The following is a 20971-nucleotide window of genomic DNA, read 5'->3' as shown; positions in this document are numbered from 1 at the left end:
GGTAATGAGTCGGGCGGCTGCATTCTGGACCAGTTGGAGTCGGTTGATGTTGCTGGAATTAATGCCAAAGAGAAGAGAGTTACAGTAGTCCAGTCGGGAGGAGATGAAGGCATGGATGAGTCTTTCAGCAGCGGGGGTGTGAGAGAGGGTCTGATTTTGGCAATGTTGCGGAGGTGAAAAAATGATGTTTTGACAACATGGCGGATGTGAGGCTCAAGGGAGAGGGTTGAGTCAAAGATCACGCCAAGGTTGCGGGCCTGAGGAGATGGGGAGACAGTGGTGCCGTCAATAGTGGGAGTGGGGTTGTTAATTTTGGTAAGTGTTGATTTGGAGCCAATGAGGAGAAATTCTGTTTTGTTACTGTTTAATTTAAGGAAGTTGAGTTGCATCCAAGATTTGATGGCTGACAGGCAGGAGTTGATATGGGAGAGAGGGGGGTGGTGGGGGAACTTGGTGCTGAGATAGATCTGGGTGTCATCAGCATAGCAATGGAAGTCCAGTTTGAAGTGACGGAGTGTATGACCAAGGGGGAGGATGTAGGTGATGAAGAGGAGGGGACCGAGAACAGAGCCTTGGGGAACGCCTTGAGTGACAGTGGCTGTAGCAGAGGTGTGGTTATGGAGAGAGATGAAGTGGGATCGGTTGGAAAGGTAGGAACGGAGCCAGCTGAGTGCAGAACCTTCAATGCCAAGGTCTTTAAGTCTGGTAAGCAGGATGTTATGGTTCACGGTATCGAAGGCCGCACTCAGGTCGAGGAGGATGAGGATGTTGAGGGAACCAGTGTCAGCAGAGGTGAGGAGGTCGTTGAAGACTTTGAGGAGAGCAGTTTCTGTGCTATGGAGGGGGCGAAATCCAGATTGGAGGGGTTCGAATAGATTATACGCGAGGAGGTGGGAATGAAGTTGTGACGCGACGATACGCTCCAGGGTTTTTGAAAGAAAGGGGAGGTTTGAGATTGGGCGATAGTTAATGAGAGAGGAGGGATCAAGACCAGGTTTCTTTAAGATTGGTGTAACAGCAGCAGTTTTGAAAGCGGAGGGGACAATTCCTTGGGACAATGAGGAGTTGAAGAGATTAGTGAGGTAGGGGCAGAGAACGGGGAGGCAGGACTTCAGCAGGGGAGTGGGGAGAGGGTCAAGGGAGCAAGTAGTGGGTTTGGAAGAGCTAATGAGTTTGGAGATTTCAGTAGGGGTGACCAGGTCAAACTGGGAGAGGAAGCAGTGTGGAGGAGGGGTAAGGAGGTCAGTGGAGATGTTGAAAGGAGGGGCCTTGGTAGGTGGTGGAGTAGATGCTGGGGAGTCAGGTACAGGGGATAAAGATTGATAGATGGTGCTGATTTTGTCAGCGAAAAAGTGGAGGAATGAGTTGCAGAGATCCGGAGTAGAGGTAGGGAGAGTGTTGGCTCGAGGCTTGAGGAGGTTGCCCACTGTGGAGAAGAGGGTTCTGTGGTTAAGGCAGGGGTCGGTGAATATGGAGGAGAGGTAGGCAGATTTTGCAGCAATGAAGGCATCTTTGTAGGCAGTGAGGTGGAGTTTGTAAGCTTCATGGTGGACTGTGAGAGATGATTTCTTTGTGAGAACGGGAAGGCAGGACTTCAGCAGGGGAGTGGGGAGAGGGTCGAGGGAGCAGGTAGTGGGTTTGGAAGAGCTGATGAGTTTGGAGATTTCAGTAGGGGTGACCAGGTCAAACTGGGAGAGGAAGCAGTGTGGAGGAGGGGTAAGGAGGTCAGTGGAGATGTTGAAAGGAGGGGCCTTGGTAGGTGGTGGAGTAGATTGACATTGACGCAGAGACAACAACCTGCTGCTCAATACCTGGCTTGACATCTAACTTTAGTTTATTTATTTATGTTTCATTCGCAAGAAGAAGAAGACGACTTTCATGTTGCATATTTTGTGTTTTTATGACTGTTGGCAGATCAATTTCTCTTCTGGGGTAAATCAAGTTATGTATTGTCACTGCCTCCTCGGGGTTTCATTGCCTAAAGCTCCCAAATAAAATCTGTTCATTTACATAATACCAAATCTAGAATTGCATTTTTCCTAGTAGGCTCGCTGACAAGCTGCTCTATCTCGTAGGCATTCTGCAAATTCCTTTTCTTGGGATCCTGTACCATCCTGATCTTCAGTCTACCTGCAAATTGAAATCCTCAATGACCACTAACATTGCCTGTAATATGTGCATCATCTTTATGCACTGATGAGGTTCTGGAAGGCTGGAGGGTAGCTAATGCCCCTGTCCCACTTAGGAAACCTAAACGGAAAACTCTGGGGACTTTGCGCCCCACCCAAGGTTTCCGTGCGGTTGCCGGAGGTTGCAGGTGGTTGCCGGAGGTTGCAGGTAGTGGAAGCAGGTAGGGAGACTGACAAAAACCTCCGAGAACCTCCGTGAACCGCACGGAAACCTTGGGTGGGACGCAAAGTCTCCAGAGGTTTCCATTCAGGTTTCCTAAGTGGGACAGGGGCATTATGTACTGCTCATTAAGAATCGGAGCGAAGACTAGCCAGGGAACCACAGGCCAATGAACCTGATATCAGTTGTGGGAACAGTGTTGGAGGGGATTCTTAGGGGCAGGATCTACTAGCATTTGGATAGGCATGGCTTCGTGCGTGAAATCGTGTCCCACTAATCTGATCAGAGTTTTTTGAAGAGGTCACCAAGAGGATGGATAAGTGTCAAGCTTTGGATATTATCCATATGGATTTTATCAAGCCTTCGGCGATGTCCTGTATGGTAGGATGGTCTGGAAGATTGTATCACATGGAATCTAAGGCGAGCTCGCCAATTAGATTCAACATTGATTTGGAGAAAGGAGTCAGAATAGGTGTGGAAGGTTGTTTTTTCTGATTAGAAGCCTGTGGCCCGAGGAGCACCCTGGGGGTTGGTGCTGGGTCTACTGTTGCTTGTTGCGTACGATAGAGAATTGGAGTTAACGTTGTTAGTAAATTTACAAATAACATCAACATTAGTGGGGATATGGACAGTGGGAATGATATCTAGTTCAAAGGTTTCAAAGGTCTTTTATTGTCACATATACCAGTTAAGGTACAGTGATATGTGAATTACTATAGCCATATGAAAAAAAAAGCAAGTCACACGACCACGTAATGTGTCGGGGCGATCGAAGCTCCTGCGGCATAGAGTTCCTGAAGTCGGTCTCTGACCAGAGACCGTGGACTCCGTGATGTTAAAGTCCACAAGCTCCCAAAGTTGGAGCTCCGAAGTAGATCCTTGGCAAAGGGATCATGGGCTCCGCGATATGTCCCGTAGGCACCCGCGTTTGAGCTCTGAAAAGTCGGTCTCCAGTGAAGGCCGACAACTCCTCGATGTTATGCCGCGGTGTGGACGGAGATACGATGAAGACATCCATTGGATGGGTGTCTGTAACTTGGAGGTTGCAGTAGGGATTCACCAGTATGTTATCCTGTGCATTTAGGAGCACTGTTGCCATTGACTACCCCATCAACACCCTGGGGATTGCCATGGACGGCATCATGTAAAACGCACGTCAGGAGTTTAGAATACTCAGCTTGCTTGGATGTGTACAGCTTTGTCTAAAGGAGCAAAGTGTACATTCATTTCCTCTGGGGGAGCACCGTGGCTGCACTGTGAGTCATCTATAAAATGCACAGCTGCTCATTCACAAGGCTGTTTCGACAGCAGCGCCTAAAGTGCACTCGAGAAGGATATTGGAAGCTAAAGCACAACGACCAACTCCAAGATGCCTTCCAAATTGGGTACTGAGTGTGACATTTTTTGAGAGAAGGAATGGGCCACGTTTCTTTCCAGAGATGCTGCCTGCCCTGCTGAGTTACTCCAGCATTTTGTGTCTATCTTCGGTGTAAACCAACATCTGCAGTTCTTTCCTACACATGACATTTTACTTCATCACTGGGACAAACTCACTTTCCCGTTACGTACCCTGGAATAGAAATTATATCAAATTGGGCTTGCACCAACCCACAATAGCCTGATTTTGGTTGGTGTCCCTCAGGATATGTGATTCTTATTTTGAATGCTGCTTTTGGTAACCTGGGAGAAATCCATCTTGTGTGAGCTATTTGTAATGCTCGGAATTCGACCTGGGCTTGAAGCTGACCTAAATGACTGGTCTCCTTGCTCAGAACAAATCATCTCCTACCCTTCAACCTACAGCATGTAAATGCATTTGGGGGATGCATTTGGGGGTTGGTGCTATGAGATGAAAACACAACTATTAATAAAGAGAACAATATTAGTGCGGGTAGGAAGGAACTGCAGATGCTGGTTTACATCGTAGACAGAAACTGCTGGAGTAACTCAGCAGGACGAGCAGCATCTCTGGATAGAAAGTGTTTTATTGTCAAATGTCCCAGATAGAACAATGAAATTCTTACTTGCTGCAGCATAACAGAATAGTACACTGTAAGTCTGAAGAAGGGTTTCGGCCCGGAACGTTGCCCATTTCCTTTGCTCCATAAATGCTGCTGCACCCGCTGAGTTTCTCCAGCACTTTTGCCTACACTGTAAACATCGATTGGTGACATTTCGGTTCAAGACCCTTCTTCTGTCTTCTATCCAGAGATGCTGCCTGTCCCGCTGAGTTACCCTAGCATTTTGTGTCTATGTAATACTAGTATGAGATATGATTAACAGGAAATCCACACGTGTAGTGATTGTGGCATCTTCTTGTGAGCGGTTACATCAAGTCATTTAGTGCAAGTACTGGGCAGCTTGCAATTGTGAAGCCATTAGTTCCCTGAGGCTTGAACAGCACCTGGCTGAATGAGGGACTTTGCAGTGAGATGTGGCATCAGTGAATAACACGCATTTGGTTTTGATTCTACCTTTTAATAATTTGTGAATTGTAAAATATGAACATTAAATCTGTAATGTTGTCAAATGAATGGGATTTACTTGATACAGTTCACACGACGGAAATACGTTTAAATACGACGAAATATTTATATTTTATTTTAAATCGGCCGTTTTTCTTCGGGATTTGTGCATTCACCTTGGTCGTGTGTCCGTCTGCTAGATTGGCAGCAGCGCGAAAATGCGTTGGAAAGGGTGCAGACTACAAAAATGCTGGAGAAACTCAGCGGGTGCAGCAGCATCTATGGAGCGAAGGAAATAGGCAAAGTTGCCTATTTCCTTCAGGGTTTCGGCCTGAAAACGTTGCCTATTTCCTTCGCTCCATAGATGCTGCTGCCCCCGCTGAGTTTCTCCAGCATTTCTCCTGCACCCTTTCCAACGCATTTTTGTCTACCTTCGATTTTCCAGCATCTGCAATTTCCCTACGTTCGGCAAACCGGATTGCTACACCTCGGTCTTTGAAGAGGTGCAGTGCAAATTCACCAAAAGATAGCGGGATGAATCTAGTTCGACTAATTGCAGACGGTCTTGTTTCTTCAATGGGTTTGGAGGAGGACGTGGTGTGGCAGACACGTTTATGTGACGCGGGGGGGTTGCTTTTTTTGTTACAACAGCGGTGATACAACAACGACGTTCTCCGGCAGCCTACTCTTTATTCAAGGCTGACGTGTGGTGCATGCTAAACACATCACATTTATTCAGTGTAGTAGTAGTAGTGGTGGTGGTGGCGAGCATAAACCCCATTCATTACCGCAAGGGCGACAAACGCATCATTTGCGTTTAAGAAGGAACTGCAGATGCTGGAAAATCGAAGGTAGACAAAAATGCTGGAGAAACTCAGCGGGTGCAGCAGCATCTATGGAGCGAAGGAAATGTCCCTCAGGGTTTCGACCCGAAACGTTACCTATTTCCTTCGCTCCATAGATGCTGCTGCTGCACCCGCTGAGTTTCTCCAGCATTTTTTGTCTACCTCCGATCATTTGAGCCCGATTTCAGGTGTTGGAATCTGGGGCTGCGCCGAATAGTAGGTGCACACAATGAGACGCGATTGTAACAACGCGTTTGGCAGCGCATGTACAAGATGCGTCCGTCAGCAGGAGGATTGCACTTCGCTGCCATCCTTTGACGTCCTGCGTCCTGCTGTATAATCCTCGATCCCGGGACGCCAATACGTCAGGAGGGGTGGTGCAGACTTGGTCCCTTGAAAGGGAAGCTGCTGCTTTTTTTTACGCTATCCTGGAAGCCAGTTTGCAGAGCTTGCCCGTCTGCCCGATGGCCGCTGTTGAGTGAACTGCATTGAATCTGCGCTTCGCTGCCCGGTGGCAGGCAGGGTCATTGGGGGGGGGGACTCCAAACCAAAGATTATAGAGGAGCTCTCTTTGCTCCAAACCCCCGGGCGTTTGTTGTGCAGCTTTGTTGCACGAAGATACAACAAACATGCTGTTGCAGGATCTTCTGATGCAGGACGTTTGAAGGAGGCTGAGAATTTAATTTAAAAACGATGCATGTCCGCGAATGTTAGCTGAAAGCAACCCATGACCTGTCCCAGAGAGGTGAGTACGTGCGATTGAAAGGCCATTTGGGGATTGAAGGGAAAATGGGGGACAAAGAGGAGGGAGTCTGCAAGACGAGCTATTCACTCACCTGCCGCGTTGAAGCGACTGACAATGACATTCGCCTATCTGCCCGTGGACGTGTTCTGTGATAGACGCTGTGCCGTTGGGCAGGACAGAGTGCAATGCTATCTTATTAAAACGACCTCGGTATCCTCCTTCCATCAGTTAACGCGTTTTATTCGTGAAAGGGCTGTTCAGTGTCAATGTGTCCAGTTGTTCTAGTGTATGACTGGTCTGCTGTCTGTGAGGATGAAGATCAGAACAACGTTTTTATGGTCGCTTCACATACTGATAAAATCAAATTTAAATGGTGACATTTTAATAGTAGAAATATTAAACTTTAATGAAGGCACTTGGTGTTATAAATAATGTAGTCTGTTCCGTGTGAGAAATCCATTGAACCCATGGTTAGATGGTTCTATATTGAGGGAAATAATTGGTATCTTCAGACCATCCTTTCCTTGCCTACTGTCTAATAGATGACAATTAAAATAATGAAGGTATTTTGTTTTAAACAGGCAGGATAATAAACAAGGAGCTTCGTCACTACCTCAGCCTGCAGTTCCAGAAGGGGTCGGTGGACCACCAACTGCAGCAGGTGATCCGGGATAACTTGTACCTGCGAACAATCCCATGTAAGTGTGTGTGAGTGAAAAGGGCACACTGGAGTTCCTTTAGAGTTTGAGTAGAACAGTCGAGAAGCAATGGATGTATATTTGGACATTCAATATGATGGAAGCAGACTGTTTAGTTTGGTTTATGGATACAGCGCGTAAACAGGCCCTTCGGCCGACCCAGTCCACACCGACCAGCCATCTCCGCACACTTACACTATCCCACACACAATAGGGCCAATTTACAATTATACCAAGCCAATTAACCTACAAACCTGTACGACTTTGGAGTGTGGGAGGAAACTGAAGATCACGGAGAAAATCTTACTATGAAAGTAAGCATGCAGGTACACCAGGCAGTGATGAAATCGAATGGCATGTTGGCCTTTATAACAAGAGGAATCGAATATAGGAGCAAAGAGGTCCTTCTGCGGTTGTGCAGAGCCCTAGTGAGACCACACCTGGAGTATTGTGTGCAGTTTTGGTCCCCTAATTTGAGGAAGGACATTCTTGCTATTGAGGGAGTACAAGGTTAATTCCCAGGATGGCGGGACTGTCATATGCTGAGAGAATGGAGCGGCTGGGCTTGTACACTCTGGAATTTAGAAGGATGAGAGGGTATCTCATTGAAACATATAAGATTGTTAAGGGCTTGGACACACTAGAGGCAGGAAACATGTTCCCGATGTTGGGGGAGTCCAGAACCAGGGGCCACAGTTTAAGAATAAGGAGTAAGCCATTTAGAACGGAGACGAGGAAACACTTTTTCTCACAGAGACTGGTGAGTCTGTGGAATTCTCTGCCTCAGAGGGCGGTGGAGGCAGGTTCTCTGGATGCTTTCAAGGGAGAGCTAGATAGGGCTCTTAAAAATAGTGGAGTCAGGGGATATGGGGAGAAGGCAAGAACGGGGTACTGATTGGGGATGATCAGCCATGATCACATTGAATGGCGGTGCTGGCTTGAAGGGCCAAATAGCCTACTCCTGCACCTATTGTCTATTGTCTAAAACCCACGCAGGTCACAGGGAGAATGTACAAACTCTGGACAGACCAGCGTCCATAGTCAGGTATTAACCCGGGTCTCTGGTGTTGTAAGGCAGTAGGTCTAGCACTACGCCACTGTGCCGATTAGAGCAACATTAGAGCAAACTGTATTGGTTTCATTGTACTAGTGTGGATTGAGGCTTGGTTAATGGACTGAAGGCAAGGAATAAATGGGCCATTTTTTCCTGGTTGTTACTGGGTGTGGATTAGGATTGCTCAGTAAACATGGCATTGTGTTGTAGTTTGTTTGCAAATTGTCTGCCATGTTCCCCTTGTACTATGGTGACTACAATTCATAAACTCTTCATTGGCTATGAAAGGGATGGTGTAAATTAATGTCATTCAAAAACAGATCTATCCCATTATAATGCTGTTACAGGTCTTTCCATTAATCAATAAATTTGGTTCACCTCAATATTCTCCGAAAATAATTTCCAAATGTGTTTATGCTGAGCCGATACAGCTTCAGAGTTATTTTGTTGCTTCACAGTAAAGGGCCTGTCCCACTTTCACGACCTAATTCACGACCTCTGCCGAGTTTGCCCTTGACTCGTACTCGCAGCATGGTCGTCACGAGGTCGTAGGTAGGTCGTGATGCTAGTTGTAGGTACTCGTGGCATCAAGGAGGTCGGGGCGTTTTTCGAGCATGATGAAAAATGTCCACGAGTAATAAAGGTCGTGAATTAGGTCGTGAAAGTGGGACAGGCCCTTTAGAAAGAACTTGCCTTCCTTTGCAAGGGAACCCAAATCTGATTACAAAATGTTAAAATTAGTCAGGGAAATAGTAGGATAGACCAAAGCTATCCAGGATTGAAATTCCCCAACCATACAGTTTCAGATATCCAATCTGAAAGATTAGAATTGGGCACCAGAGGAATATGCTGGAAATGCTAATTTTTTCTTTGCAGATCAAAGCTCTTCAAATGACAATTGATCTTAAATCAATTATTAATTTAGTTTTTTTTAAGGTAAAACCTTGAGGAATATGCAGCAAATGTGGGTTTTTGGGAATTGGATGAATGTGTTTGTCATCTCATTAAATGGTAGAACAGGAAGGTTCCACTGCCACTTCTATCTACAATGCATTCCATCATTGCTTTTATTCTTTATTGTTTCAGGCACGACAAGGCCACCCCGGGATGGTGAAGTTCCAGGAGTTGATTATAACTTCATTTCTCTGGAAGAGTTTAAAACACTAGAAGACAGCGGAGCCCTATTGGAGAGCGGGACGTTTGATGGTGAATTGCCAAGTCCTCCCCTCGTTCAGTTGCACGCTACTGAGCTCAATGCTCAAAGTATAGATGGAGTTCGTAATGAAACACAAATGTCACAACTGCCTGAGTTTAACCGGGGGAAAAAAATCTTGTTCACAATCTGCTGCTTACGTTTATATATTCCCTTTATCATGATAAAATATTTTTAAGGTGCTTCAAATGTTATCAAGAAATGTCTGAAGGAGACCACATGCAAGAATTAGAGGAGTAATTGGATCTTACACGATTTGGAAAAATATGCTACGGTACCGAACTGCGTGGTACAGAATGGCTGTAATATCATTTGGAAAAATAGAAGTGGATTAATTGATTTTAATCCTTATTTATATCTTAAAAATGAGCAAAGTGAGGGAATTATAGGCTGGCGTGCCTCATTTGGGAAGCTACTGGAAAAGATTCTTCAGGATATAATTTGCGCCCATTTAAAAAAGGGCTAATTGGGACAGTCAGCATGGCTTTGTACATGGCAGGTCTTGCTAACTTGATTGTGTTTTCTTAGGAGGCGCCAAAGGTGATCGCTGAGGACAGGGTGGTGAATGTTCTTTACATGGGTTTTAGTAAGGCGTATGATAAAGTTGCCCCATAGGTTGATTAAGGTGCACGGGATTCACAGTGACTTGGTTGTATGGATTCAGAACTGGCTTACTAATAGAAGACAGTGTTGTGATGGAAGGCCATGATTCAGACTGGATGTGGAGTTTAACAGTGTGCTTGGACTTGTGCAAGCGTGAGGTGCTGCACTTTGGGCGGCTGAATGCAAGGGAAAACTATACTGTTAATGGAAAGATCCTTCATGTTCAAGTCCAAAGCTCCCTAAAAGTGGCAACACAAGTAGATACAATGATAAAGGAGAAATTCATGGGCCGGGGCATTGAGTATAAAGATCAGTAATTATATAGCTTTATAGGACTTTGGTTGAGCTGCATCTGGAGTATTGTGTGCAGTTCTGGATGCGCCATTACACAAAAGATGTTGATGATTTTGAGAGGGAGCAGAAGAGGATTACCAAAACACTGCCTGGATTAGAGTGTATTAGTACTGGGAGGTTGGAGAAACTTGGATTGGTTTCTTTGGAGTGTTGGATGCGGATAGAAGTATATAAAATTGAGGCATAGATAGAGAGCCAGAACATTTCTCTCACAGAAATGTGTTTGACTTGGGGGGGGGGGGGGGGGGGGGGTATAGATTTGAGGTGATAGGGGCAAACTTTAAAGGAGATGTGCTTGACATGAGGGTGGTTGGTGACATGCTGCCAGGGATGCTGGTGGAGGCCGATATGATAATGATGTTTATGAGGCTTGTAGCTGGACACATGGAAGTGCAAGCAATGGATCACGGGGTATGGGTCATGTGCATGCAGTTGAGGTTTGTTTAGCCTGGCACAGACATTGTGGGCTGAAGTGCTTGTGACTGTGCTGCACTTTTCATTGTTCTCAATAATACATAGTCATACATAATCATAGAATCATACAGAACAGAAACAGGTCCTTCAGACCAACTCGTCTATACCATCTAACCTAGTCCCATTTATCCACATTAAACTAATTTCCCTCTTAAACCTTTCCCATCCATGTACCTGTCCAAGTGTCTTTTGAATGTTCTAATTTCCAGTCGTGGTTCAGTGGCATCATCCCCCAAATCTTTCTCTGCTACATCTACAACTACATTGAGGTTCTCTCCTGCATCCTGCACTTGTGCAGGACAGTGATTTCATCAACCTTGCCACTAACTACAACCCCTAATCTCAAATTCGCTTGGACCATCTCTGGCACCTCGCTCCCCTTTCTCGATCTCTCAGTCTCCATCGCAGCGAAACTATCAACTGACATCTACTTTAAACCTACTGACTCCCGCAGTTATCTGGACTACACTTCATGCCCTGCCTCTTGCCAGGATGCCATCCCCTCGTCTCAATTTCCACCATATCTGCTCCCAAGATGAGGTTTACACTCTTGGACATTTTAGATGTTCTCTTTCTTTAGCAAGCCTCACTTCCTCTAACTTCATCTGCGTCACTTGATGCTTGTGATGTGGCCTCCTCTACATCAGCAAGGCCCAGTGTGGGCAAGATGACGATTTTGCCCACCACTCTTACTCAGTCCGCCTTGGTCTATTAGATTTCCCGTCTATTACCCAATTTAACTCTCCTCGCCATTCGTCCTGGACCCACTCCATTGCCAGAGTGAGGCCATGCACAAACTGGAGGATCAGCATCTCACATTCCGCTGATGTGCAACCACTCCCACTATCCTGCCCCTTTTCCTCTCAACCCAATTCCACCAATATCTCCCTTCCTTCGTTACATATCACTCTTCTCTCCTTATCTGGCACCCTTTTGTCTCCGTTTAGGACCCACCTATCATTTGTCAGGCCTTGTCCACCCCTCACCTCTTTTCCAGCTTTGTCTCCTGACTCTCAGTCTGAAGAAGGGTTCGGATGCAGAAACTTTGCCTATTCATCCAGAGATGCTGCCCGACCCACTGAGTTGTTTTTTTTTGTATATCAGCACCTGCAATTTTTCTGTCTCCTCTAGTGTATTCTTGGAAGATGCACCGCACAGTTTAGTTAAAGGACACAGCATGGGATCAGGTTCTTCGGCCCATCGATCACCCCGTTCACAACAGTTCTATGTCATCCCACTTTTTAAAATCACTTCCTACACATTAGGGGCAATTATACAGAGACCAATTAACCCACAAACGCCCAGCGTCTTTGGCATGTGGGTGGACAATAGGTGCAGGAGCAGGCCATTTGGCCCTTCGAGCCAGCACCGCCATTCAATGTGATCATGGCTGATCATCCCCAATCAGTACCCCGTTCCTGCCTTCTCCCCATATCCGCTGACTCCGCCATTTTTAAGAGCCCTATCTAGCTCTCTCTTGAAAGCATCCAGAGAACCGGCCTCCACTGCCCTCTGAGGCAGAGAATTCCACAGACTCACCACTCTCTGTGAGGAAGCTGGAGCACCCGGAGGAATCCCACATGGTCACGGGGAGAATATGAAAAATCCACCTGGTCAGAATCTAATCTGACTTTCCGCCACTGAGGTAGCAGCAATACCAGTCGCGTCATTGTTTGACAGAACAGCAGTTCCTCCCAACTTCATTGTACTTAAAACCATATTTCAGGTCTCCAATTAGTCATGTTTGGACTCTCTAACTTATTTCCTGTAGGAAATCAGTGATCTTGAATGAAATTATACCAGCAATTCCCTCTGGCTTCTTGAAACCTGGTCCATCCGTTGACCACATGGTAAAAAAAACACTTTCTGCAGATTAATTTTACCCCACCAACTCCGTTCTGTACAGGTCAAGGAGAAACGGCTTGTCATGCTCAGCATGATCTTGTGGCTTTAGAATTGAAAGCATAAACCAATCTCCAAATGACTTAATTGCTTCTGAAACAAATTTCCCCATCCCCTTAACCATTTCAGTAACTCCTCTCATAATTAATATCTGCAAAATCTTTTATCGACTGGAGTGACTGGACTACACAAAGTGCTGTAGCACACACATAGGTAATACAAGAATTACTAGACTGTCTTTATTGAGCTTTGTGAATTACAAACTAAATCTGGCTCATTTTATTCATTGTCTTTGAGCATCACAGCGATAGCTTGTTTATCCCGCAGGATCCTCCATTTAAATCTGCTTTACATGCTTTCCATTGTAAGTAAGTCTGTCTTGAATTCTTTTTTGTTCCTACGTAAAGCACTTTTCAATCCACTATCGATGTATATTGGACATTCATCTTACATGGCCACTTTCTATTATGAGTGGGAATAAATAAATGAATTATCCCTTGCATTCCGATGCCGTTCCCCTGCCAGGCTCCCATTTCAGTACTACCAGATGGGCTAACATTTGAATCCCAGTAGTGTTCAATTACCAAGATACGCAGCTGCTAGCTGTTTGACTCATGACTTACTGATACCCAGTTTACAGCTATTGAAAACAAAAGCTGTGAATGCTGTAAATTTGAAATAAAACAGAACATTCTGAAAAATACACAGCAGATCCGGTAGAATCTGCAGAGAGCGCAACAGTTAACACTTACGGCTACAAACTTGAAATCTGTAGCAGTCAGCATAGACATCTAGTGTCTTTTGTATAGGAAGGAACTGCAGATGCTGGTTTAAACCGAAGACAGGCACAAAAAGCTGGAGTAACTCAGCGGGACAGGCAGCATCTCTGGAGAGAAGGAATGGGTGACGTTTCGGGTCAATTCGTCACCCATTCCTTCTCTCCAGCGATGCAGCCTGTCCTGCTGAGTTACTCCGGCTTTCTGTGTCTATCTGATGTATTTTCTAAAGCAGCATTTCTGTTTTGATTCCTGGCCGTTGTGACATACATTCTAGCTTTTCTTTGGGTAAAAAAAGTTTCTGCAGAATTTTCATCTTTATGGTCCCTGTATTTTGATTTCCCACAAGGTTAATGGCAAAATGAACTGCAGGAATTGATCATATCTGAGGGAGAAAAGGTTGCAAGGGTATAATGAAATGTAGAAGGGAAGTAGGGACAAACGGGATTGCTTTCCTTGGAGCAGACATAGATATGTATAGGAAGGAACTGCAGATGCTGGTTTATATCGAAGGTAGACACAAAATGCAGGAGTAACTCAGTGGGACAGGCAGCATCTCCGGAGTGAAGGAATGTGTTGGGCTGAAATATAAGATTAACTGAAGTTGTGGCTGTTAGTGTTTCTAAACCTGTTACCCTTAGTGCTCCTGAACTTGCTGCCAATAGTACTGTGTATATCAGAGTTCCCATTCTACTTATACTCGACCATTTATTTGTTAAGCCTGTAGTTAAGAAGCTCATTTGCACTTTGTGCCCTTCCCCATCTCCCGCACCACGATTTGGCAGGTAATTTCTACGGGACACCGAAGCCTCCTGCAGAACCGGGTCCCTTTCAGCAGGATGTAGTGGATCAAGTTGTTCTGGATGACAACTCAGATGAGGCACAAAGGAAACGAACAACATCAGTAAGCATGATGCAGCGAGCTGACACTCTGGTCCCTGATGAAGATGATGACGATGAGAGGCCCACTGCTAATGGGACTGGTTACCCAGGTGAGTAAGTGTGGAGTCATCCTTTGACATAGTTCAAGTCTGGTCACTGTGCGAATTCTTGCTCTGCTCCTTTGCTGTCACACTGCGCACATGGGGCACCTGCCACTTCTGCATGGACAGAGTTTTACATCGATACATTGTCACAACTAATGTATTGATCACCTTCCTGTCAAGGTTTGCTTTAGAAACCAGCTGAGAAAGCAAATAAAATAGTTCAGTCATGACAAATCTAGAGCTAGATGTTCTGTTCCTAATGGCCTCAAACCACAATCCAGCATTTTTAAAAATTTACTCTCAGCTAGATATCCTATCATTTTGTTGTGCGCACTTACAGGTAATATGCAGAGAAAGATCTTAAATTGTCCATCTGTTTGAGATTTAATCTCAATACAGTATCTGTCCCAGTCATGTAGAAATATTTAGTTTTTGTGCAAACCTTCCTGGCTTTCACATTTCAACCTAAGCACTGTAATAGAGGGGGTTATTCATTCCTCAGGGCCAGGGCCCAGCCAAACTGATGGGGCCACAGAATTCAGGTACTTGGATCCGGTTGCCAGAGAGGACTCGTTGGAGCCACTGCCAAGCAATTGGGAGATGGCGTACACTGACAGCGGAATGATCTACTTCATTGAGTGAGTATCACGGACTGGGGAGTGTCTGGTAAATCTGATTTTCTTATCTGTACAACTTGAGTTGATGTAGTGATATTGCAGTCAAACAACGAGTGGGATTACAATCAGGTCGAACATCTCAAACTATTGGGCAAAGTTGACCTTGGAGAAATGAGTTTTAAAGGGCAATGAAATTGAGTCAGATGCATTTAGGGAGTGGAAACATTACAGCCTGTAATAGGTTTTGATATTCACAATTACTTTTCATCAAGGGGTTTGCCACAATTTTGTTTAATATTCAAAACCGATCTTGGAATAAATGAGAAGAACTTGCATTTCCTTGGTGTCTCTGAATCATGGAATTGTACAGCATGGAAATAGATAATTCAGCCCAACTTGTCCACATCTGCCAGTGGGCACTCTTCTGTATTAACCCCATCGCACAACATTTGGTCCATAGACCCCTCTGCCCCAGTGATTCAGGTGTCCAAGACATTTCTTAAATGCACTCTGAACCTACTTCACCACAGTGCATTCCAGGTAGTTACCACTCTCTCTGTGTAGATCATTCGCATCCTCTTCCTCTTACTTAAAACATGTCCTCTAGTTTCATCTGCCTATTGTTTGGAAAAGCTGCCCTACCTATACCCCATCATAGTTTTACTTGCAGCTCGTTCTGCTAATATGCGACAGTTATGTTCCATAGAATTGACGTGACACAGAAAATCGCACAATAAAGACAATTATCAATGGGGGGGAAATGGGATTTGGGGTCAGAAAGTCTCTGATTTGCAATAAGTTATTTTTCCTACCAGGATTTTAAAAATAAAGGCCTTTTAAATAGCCATGTTTATTTTTGTTACTACAATCTAAAAATATTAAAGGCTGCAGGTTACATTGTTTAGTACAGGATCATGGCACAAATGTCACTTTCAATGACCACCCATGGTGAAAGTGGCAGATGTGTTTTTTGTAGACAAAAATATCTGATTGCCACGTGGAAGCTACATGGAAATTTATTTCCAAGACAGTTATTTTTCTGCTTCTCAATTTCCAAAATAATTTGTGGTTATCTTCTTCACAATCGAAATCTTGTCATAACCGATTAAGCCCCCCTAACACACATAGTGTTCCCTAATTCATCGTTCTATATCCAATGCGCCTGTGGAAACACGTATTAGAGCGGAACTAAATGTACCTCGGTTCTGTCCCATTCCTTCTTAACCATCACTTTTCCAGGGAGAAAGGAGCTAGTTTCTCCAGCTTCTCCTCATAACTTTATATGTTATAGGAAACATCACCATGTTATAGGATAGATATTGTCAAGCTTGATAGGGTTCAGAGAAGATTTACGAGGATGTGGCCAGGACTAGAAGATGTGAGCTATAAGGTGAGGTTGAGTAGGCTGGGTCTCTATTCCTTGGAGTGTAGGAGGATGAGGGGTGATCATATAGAGGTGTACAAAATACGAGAGGAATAGATCAGGTAGCCGCATAGAATCTCCTGCCCAGAGTAGGGGAATTGAGGACCTGAGTTCAAGGTGAAGGGGAAAAGATTTAATAGGAATTGGAGGAGTAACTTTTTCACACAAAGGGTGGTGGGTGTATGGAACAAGCTGCCAGATGAGGTAGTTGAGTCTGGGAATATCCCAACATTTAAGAAACAGGTACATGGATAGGACAGGTTTGTAGGTATATGGACCAAGCACAGGCAGGTGGGACTAGTGTACCTGGGACATGTTGGCTGATGTATCCACACTGTATCACTCTATGACTCTATAACTGAATAGTTCCATCCCAGACAATGACACGCAGCCTTTTCAATGTCTTATCCTTTATCTTGGTGATCAGAATTGGATGCAGTTTTCCAGCTGACTTCTAATCTAGGTTTTATGGAGTTGAAGTATAACTTCCCTCCTTCTGTATTCAGTGCCCTGACGAATGGAGACCAATATCCTATGGCTAACCATGTTCAGGTGTGTTGTCATCTTCGAGGATGTACTCCAAAATCCTATAGTTTGCCAAAGCTCCCGGAGATCCTCTCATTCATGTTGTATGTCGTAGCCTCATTAGTGCTCCCAAAGTGCTTTGTCTTACATTTGTCTGGATGAAACATCCACCATTTTGTAATTAACCTCATTTCACCACAGCATCGATATCTTTTGATTTAGCAATATCCCAGTATAATTTAACTGTAATTAAATGCTTCTAAATCATTGTAATCAAGGAAATGTAGCAGAGTCTGTATACTGCCCCATCTCAGTGGTCAGTGTGCAGCCCAGGAATGTGGTCAAAACTTGATTTGCCCTTGTCCAAAGGTGAGGTCTCTTCCTCTCTTTAGTGCAAGCAGGTCTATGATTCTGTTAATGTACTTGCCTTTCTGTTGAGTCACCTTGGCTCCTCTATTCCCCAATGCTCTGCTTTTCCCATCCTCTTCTCCAGTGCTCCATGGCCAGTTGAATGTCCTCCTTTCTTTCATAGTCACAACACTAAGACGACCACGTGGCTGGATCCCCGGCTTGCTAAGAAAGCAAAACCTCCCGATGAGTGCAACGAAGGGGGTAAGTTACCGCTTTGAAAATTTACCCTTGGTAAGCTTGAGAAAACATGCGGATCAATATATTTCTATTTAGTTAGTATGTAATTTAATGCAGGCCATCGCTCTTATGGGATAGAAACATAGAAAATAGGTGCAGGAGTAGGCCATTCGGCCCTTTGAGCCTGCACCGCCATTCAATATGATCATGGCTGATCATCCAACTCAGTATCCTGTACCTGCCTTCTCGCCATACCCCCTGATCCCTTTAGCCACAAGGGCCACATCTAACTCCCTCTTAAATATAGCCAATGAACTGGTCTCAACTACTTTCTGTGGCAGAGAATTCCAGAGATTCACCACTCTCTGTGTGAAAAATGTTTTCCTCATCTCGGTCCTAAAAGATTTCCCCCTTATCCTTAAACTGTGACCCCTTGTTCTGGACTTCCCCAACATCGGGAACAATCTTCCTGCATCTAGCCTGTCCAACCCCTTAAGAATTTTGTAAGTTTCTATAAGATCCCCCCTCAATCTTCTAAATTCTAGCGAGTACAAACCGAGTCTATCCAGTCTTTCTTCATATGAAAGTCCTGACATCCCAGGAATCAGTCTGGTGAACCTTCTCTGTACTCCCTCTATGGCAAGAATGTCTTTCCTCAGATTAGGAGACCAAAACTGGATAGACTTGTCACTGATATGAGCTCCTCAGACCAACCTGAAACCAAGAATTTATATTCTTGAATATATGATCATCTATGGGAGGATTCATTTAGACTGACTTGGGATGGAAGTGTTTTATACAAATGTGGTGATGTGGTTGTGCTGCGGTAGAGCTGCTTCCTCATGGCTGCGCCAGAGATCCAGGTTTGATCCTGACTACCGTGCAGAGTTTGTACATTCTCCTTGTGACGCCTGGGTGCCGTTCCCATATTCCAAAGACCTGCAGGTTTCTAGGTAGATTGGCTTCCGTAAATGTCCCCTCGTGTGTAGAGAGTGAATGCGAGAGTGGGAAAACGTAGAACCAATGTGAACAGGTGACCCGATGGTTGGTGTGGGCTGAGGGACCTGTTTTCACGCTGTATCTCTAAACTAAATGATAACTGGAAAATTGGTATTTAGGAAGGAACTGCAGATGCTGGAAAATCGAAGGTAGACAAAAGTGCTGGAGAAACTCAGCGGGTGCAGCAGCATCTATGGAGCGAAGGAAATAGGCAACGTTTCAGGCCGAAACCCTGAAGGAAATAGGCAACGTTTTGGGACGAAACCCGGAGGGTTTCAGCAGGTGCAGCAACATCTATGGAGCGAAGGAAATGGGCAACGTTTCAGGCCGAAACCCTGAAGGAAATAGGCAACGTTTCGGGACGAAACCCGGAAGGGTTTCGGCCCGAAACGTCACCTATTTCCTTCGCTCCATAGATGCTGCTGCACCCGCTGAGTTTCTCCTGCACTTTTGTCTACCACTGGAAAATTGGTCATTGTGTGTTCTATAAATCCACTTGCAAACGTTTGCAGAGAAACCTCTCCATGCAACAGGAAACAAAAGGCAAAGTGAATTTTATTAACCTAAGTGTAGGATATTCACTTCAGGTCAGTCAGCATTTGAAGTGAAAGAAGATGGATTATGTCTTTGTCCTTTGAGGGGAATTAAATGGTAGCCCATTCAGCATTAATATGCTGATAAGATGAGGTAAAATGGAAGCTGGTTAGATGAGCAGATGGAATGAAAAGGATGTTTCCATACACTGATACGAGGCGGGATAAAGAGACCTATTGTTTGAGATATGGAGTTTTAATAGATGGGAGATAAAGCACTCTGAGGTTCGTGGTCTGAGGTGGTTGGGAATAACTCGGTGTAGTTTGGATCAGATTGGTCTTATGGTGAGGAGCTTGTATATCTGGAAGGGGAGGATTATTATATTCAAATCTGAATCAAGTCTTTTTAAAGGTTAGTTTAGAAATACAGCATGGAAACATGCCCTTCGGCCCACCGAGTCTGCACTGACCAGTGATCTCTGCACATGAACACTATCCTTCACAAGCTAGGGACAATCTGCACTTATAGCAAGCCAATTAGCCTGCAAACATTTACTTCTTCGTAGAGTGGGAGGAAACTGAAGAACTCGGAGAAATTCCACGCAGGTCACGGGGAGAACGTACAAACTCCGTACAGAGGGATCCTGTAGTCGAGATGGAACCCGAGTCTCCGGCGCTGTAACGCAGGAACTCTACCACTGCACCACTGTGCCGCCCTTGGTGGGCTATAACTTGTGCATTTTGGCACCTCGACCAATTTGTAAGGGTGACATGACTTTCCTTTTTAAGTCTTGACTGGAAGCATTTGTTTGTTCAATTTGTATCCATCCTGAGGTTAACAGGATACTTCATAACTGAGGTTTTCTGCAACTGTCAGACTTCAAGCCCCGCTCTTGGGGCAGATGGGGGAAGTGTAATCATTAACAACAGAACCTCTGTTACATGGATAATCTGATTGGCAAGAGCATCAGTGGCTGTCATTTGATTGAGGGGTTCCAACAGCATCCCAAATAAGAGCATATCCTCAAAGGACTGGACATCATGGGATCACTGTCTCTTCCGATTTTAAGTCGCACAATATTTAAAAAAAAATCTAACCTACAGGTTTGACATTGTCACAGTCACTTCCAAGCTTTTCATTATTTGCCTCCTTGAAACAAGGTGAGATTGTGTGCAATGGCACAAAGGGCTTGTGTCAAAAACATAATTGTTTGGAGAGTCATGTTTCACAGAGGCATCAAGTGTAAAGCATGAGCAGCAAATGACCCCTGTTGAACCCTAAGATTACATTACAGTCTGAAGTTGCTCCCTTGTTTCCTTCTTCTTTTCCACCAATTTTCTCTCTCTCCCTCTCCTCAAGGCACTGATTCCTTGCTGGCGCATGGTTCCATGGGCACCCCTGGTTGTCCTCCACTATCTCGCCCAAGTGGCCATTCAACATCTTTGAGCCTATACGGTGAGTTTTTGGCAGCCTATTCAACAGTAGAGGCTTCATTTCTGAGTCTTTTAGTTCTGCCGAGCCCTGTTGTCCACACATTGGTGCTTGGCTACACATTTACCCATCTGATGATCATGGAATGCTTGAGCATTGACACCTGGCAGGCAGAGTTGGATTGGCCCAAGACATTTCCTGATCTACATTTGCTAAATTGGCATCAGGAAAGTTCACATACGTAGCTTTATTTTTGCTGAAGGTGGACTTGCATATCCATAACTTTTTTTGTTACAACCTCGGGGATCTTTCAAAACATTTTATAGAGTCCGTGAGACTTTTTCCCAGGTTTAATCACTGTACTAGTGAAAAGTGAACTTTAGGGATGAG

At 44.8% G+C, this 20971-nt stretch overlaps 1 protein-coding gene across 10 annotated transcripts in view; it reads left to right on the top strand.

The window, feature by feature from the left end:
* magi3 (membrane associated guanylate kinase, WW and PDZ domain containing 3) overlaps positions 1–20971 on the top strand; it is a 138856-nt gene that overhangs the window by 69028 nt on the left and 48857 nt on the right. For 5 of the 10 annotated variants that reach the window (XM_033042293.1, XM_033042292.1, XM_033042291.1 and 2 more), the window contains exons 2-7: positions 6986–7102; positions 9243–9362; positions 14264–14470; positions 14967–15102; positions 17523–17641; positions 20510–20605. In XM_033042293.1, coding sequence (XP_032898184.1) covers positions 6986–7102; positions 9243–9362; positions 14264–14470; positions 14967–15102; positions 17523–17641; positions 20510–20605 — 795 coding nt within the window. The remainder of the gene's footprint in view (positions 1–6985; positions 7103–9242; positions 9363–14263; positions 14471–14966; positions 15103–17522; positions 17642–20509; positions 20606–20971) is intronic. The other 5 variants (XM_033042298.1, XM_033042301.1, XM_033042297.1 and 2 more) reach the window with 3 other exon arrangements.

The sequence above is a fragment of the Amblyraja radiata genome, chromosome 24, assembly GCF_010909765.2.
Source record: "Amblyraja radiata isolate CabotCenter1 chromosome 24, sAmbRad1.1.pri, whole genome shotgun sequence".
NCBI classification, from domain to species: Eukaryota; Metazoa; Chordata; class Chondrichthyes; order Rajiformes; family Rajidae; genus Amblyraja; species Amblyraja radiata.
Note: the sequence above shows the minus strand (reverse complement) of the source record. Positions and strands in the feature narration are given on the sequence as shown.